Source organism: Nicotiana sylvestris, chromosome 4 (genome assembly GCF_000393655.2).
Source record: "Nicotiana sylvestris chromosome 4, ASM39365v2, whole genome shotgun sequence".
NCBI lineage: Eukaryota > Viridiplantae > Streptophyta > Magnoliopsida > Solanales > Solanaceae > Nicotiana > Nicotiana sylvestris.
Genome location: NC_091060.1, coordinates 11,397,757 through 11,399,947, shown reverse-complemented (window position 1 = coordinate 11,399,947; position 2,191 = coordinate 11,397,757). Strand labels below are relative to the sequence as shown.

The 2,191-nt window shown below is 42.6% G+C and overlaps 1 protein-coding gene across 1 annotated transcript; it reads left to right on the top strand.

The window, feature by feature from the left end:
- The first annotated feature begins 484 nt into the window (after positions 1 to 484).
- LOC138889251 (uncharacterized) lies at positions 485 to 1,608 on the top strand. Its single transcript, XM_070172531.1, has 2 exons — positions 485 to 1,092; positions 1,182 to 1,608. The coding sequence occupies exons 1-2, from the start codon at positions 485 to 487 to the stop codon at positions 1,606 to 1,608; spliced, it is 1,035 nt and encodes a 344-aa protein (XP_070028632.1).
- Positions 1,609 to 2,191: the final 583 nt, after the last annotated feature.

Sequence of the window (2,191 nt, the reverse complement as noted above, 5' to 3'; positions counted from 1 at the left end):
AAAAAATATATATATTGAAAATCAATGAAAAAGATTTTGTTTAGAAAAATTCGAAAATGAACCAAAAAGATGTTTGTTTTGTCTAAAAAATGTGTCATATGCATGAACTACATAATGATCTGATTCATGCGGAGACATGATACGTAGGCAACCCACAAAAGGTTCGATCAAATATTTTTTAATGACTCTAAAGTGAGGGATCAAAACAAGGTGAGTGAAAGAAAAAAAAATTAAAAAAGAGAGGAGGAAATAATAGTGTCAATAAACAACAAGCTGATAAGCTCGAATGAAACATGAAGCCTTACAAAAACATGTTAGAGATGGTAATATTTTAGAAGCATAGCATATCTACGTATGATTCCTATCTGTAAAATGCTTAACCCTAACACATTTGTTACCTCTTATATAGTAAGCTTAAGGTGGTTGGTTTGTGGTGAAACTGGCAACACATCATTACTTCACAAGATCTAAGGGAGCGGTGGTAATGGATAATAGTGATGAAATCGAGTTGGTCAATGACAATCCACAGGGTCAGTCAGTTGAGCAAGAGTCAGAGGAAATAAGAAAATTGAGACAACAACTGTCAGATGTATATCAAGCTTGGGTTTCCGATCGACCTCCACCCCAGGGTCCCTCAGAGGGAACTTCCACCATTCCCCAGGCTACTCAACCACCGCTCCATGCAACGAGCAATCATATTCTACCACCACAGTATATGCCAAACTATAGCCTCAATGCTACCCCCGGTACCTCTAATATGCGACCTCCAGTTGCATCGGTCAGGAACACCCCTCTTGTCGTATCTGGCGCACCGGTATATACAATCCCGCCACCACCTCTTCTGATAAGGCCAAACAATGAGTCAGCATATCATGCTGTTGATGGCCAATACTATTCTCAAAATATGGCTTTCAGGGTCTCAGCTCCATACAATCAGACTCCTCAATACGAGTTACCAGTGGAAAATGAAAAGCCCGCCACGACAATTGAGCTAGATGAGATGGCTAGGAAAATGAAAAGTCTTGAACATAATATAAAGAACATACAGGGACTAGGTGGTCATAAAAGTGTTTCATTCAGTGATCTATGCATGTTCCCTCACATCCATTTGCCACGAGGGTTCAAGACCCAAAATTCGAGAAATATGATGGACACGGTGACCCTATCACCCACTTAAAAAGGTATTGCAACCAGCTGAGGGGTGCAGGAGGAAAAGAAGAGTTGTTGATGGCTTATTTTGGGGAAAGCCTTGTGGGGGTAGCTTTCGAGTGGTTCATTGACCAAGATATATCTCACTGGCATGTTTGGGTTGACATGGACCAGGCCTTCGTCAAACAATTTCAGTACAACATTGACATTGCGCCAGATCGTAATTCCTTGTCCAATATGAAGAAAAAGCCAACCAAAAGTTTTAGGGAGTATGTCATCAAGTGGAGGGAGCAAGCGGCTAGAGTTAAGCCACCAGTGGATAATTACGAGTTGATCACACTTTTTTTGGAGGTTCAAGAGCCTGATTACTTCCAAAACATGATGTCCGCAATGAGCAGACATTTTGTAGAAGCAATCAAAAAAAGGAGAAATTGTCGAAAATGGCCTCAAGACTGGTAGAATTGTAAGTCAAGCTACTCTCAAAGCACCACCCAAGCTATCCAAAATGGGTCGGGAGGTTTGGCAAATAGAAAGAAGAGAGATGAAGGGTCCATGATGGCTTCGGGATCTAAGGAATTCAAAGAAGGGCATCACACCCTTATGTGCAAGTTCAGCAGGGACAATCCAGCTACCCTCAACATTACTATCCCCTGCCAATTCCTCAATACTCTGTGGTCCCACCACAATATTTAGTGGTCAATGCTCAATCATATGCTCGGACTCCCAATCAGCAGGTATGGGCACCAGCTCCAATGGCCCCCCGACCTCAGCAGCAAAATTTTCGAGCACCCTACAATGCTCGTCCCAGGCAGGATTATGGTCGAGAGTAGAGGCTAGTAGAAATATTCACTCCATTGGCCGAATCATACTCTAGTCTATTCCAGAAACTGAAGCAAATGGGCGTGATTGAGCCCATCGCTCCCCACCATATGCATCCTGATTCACATGGATTTCAAGCAAATGCTAGATGTGAATATCATTCAGGTGCCCCGGGGCATAGCACTGATGACTGTTGGACTCTGAAAAGAGCCATAGAGAGACT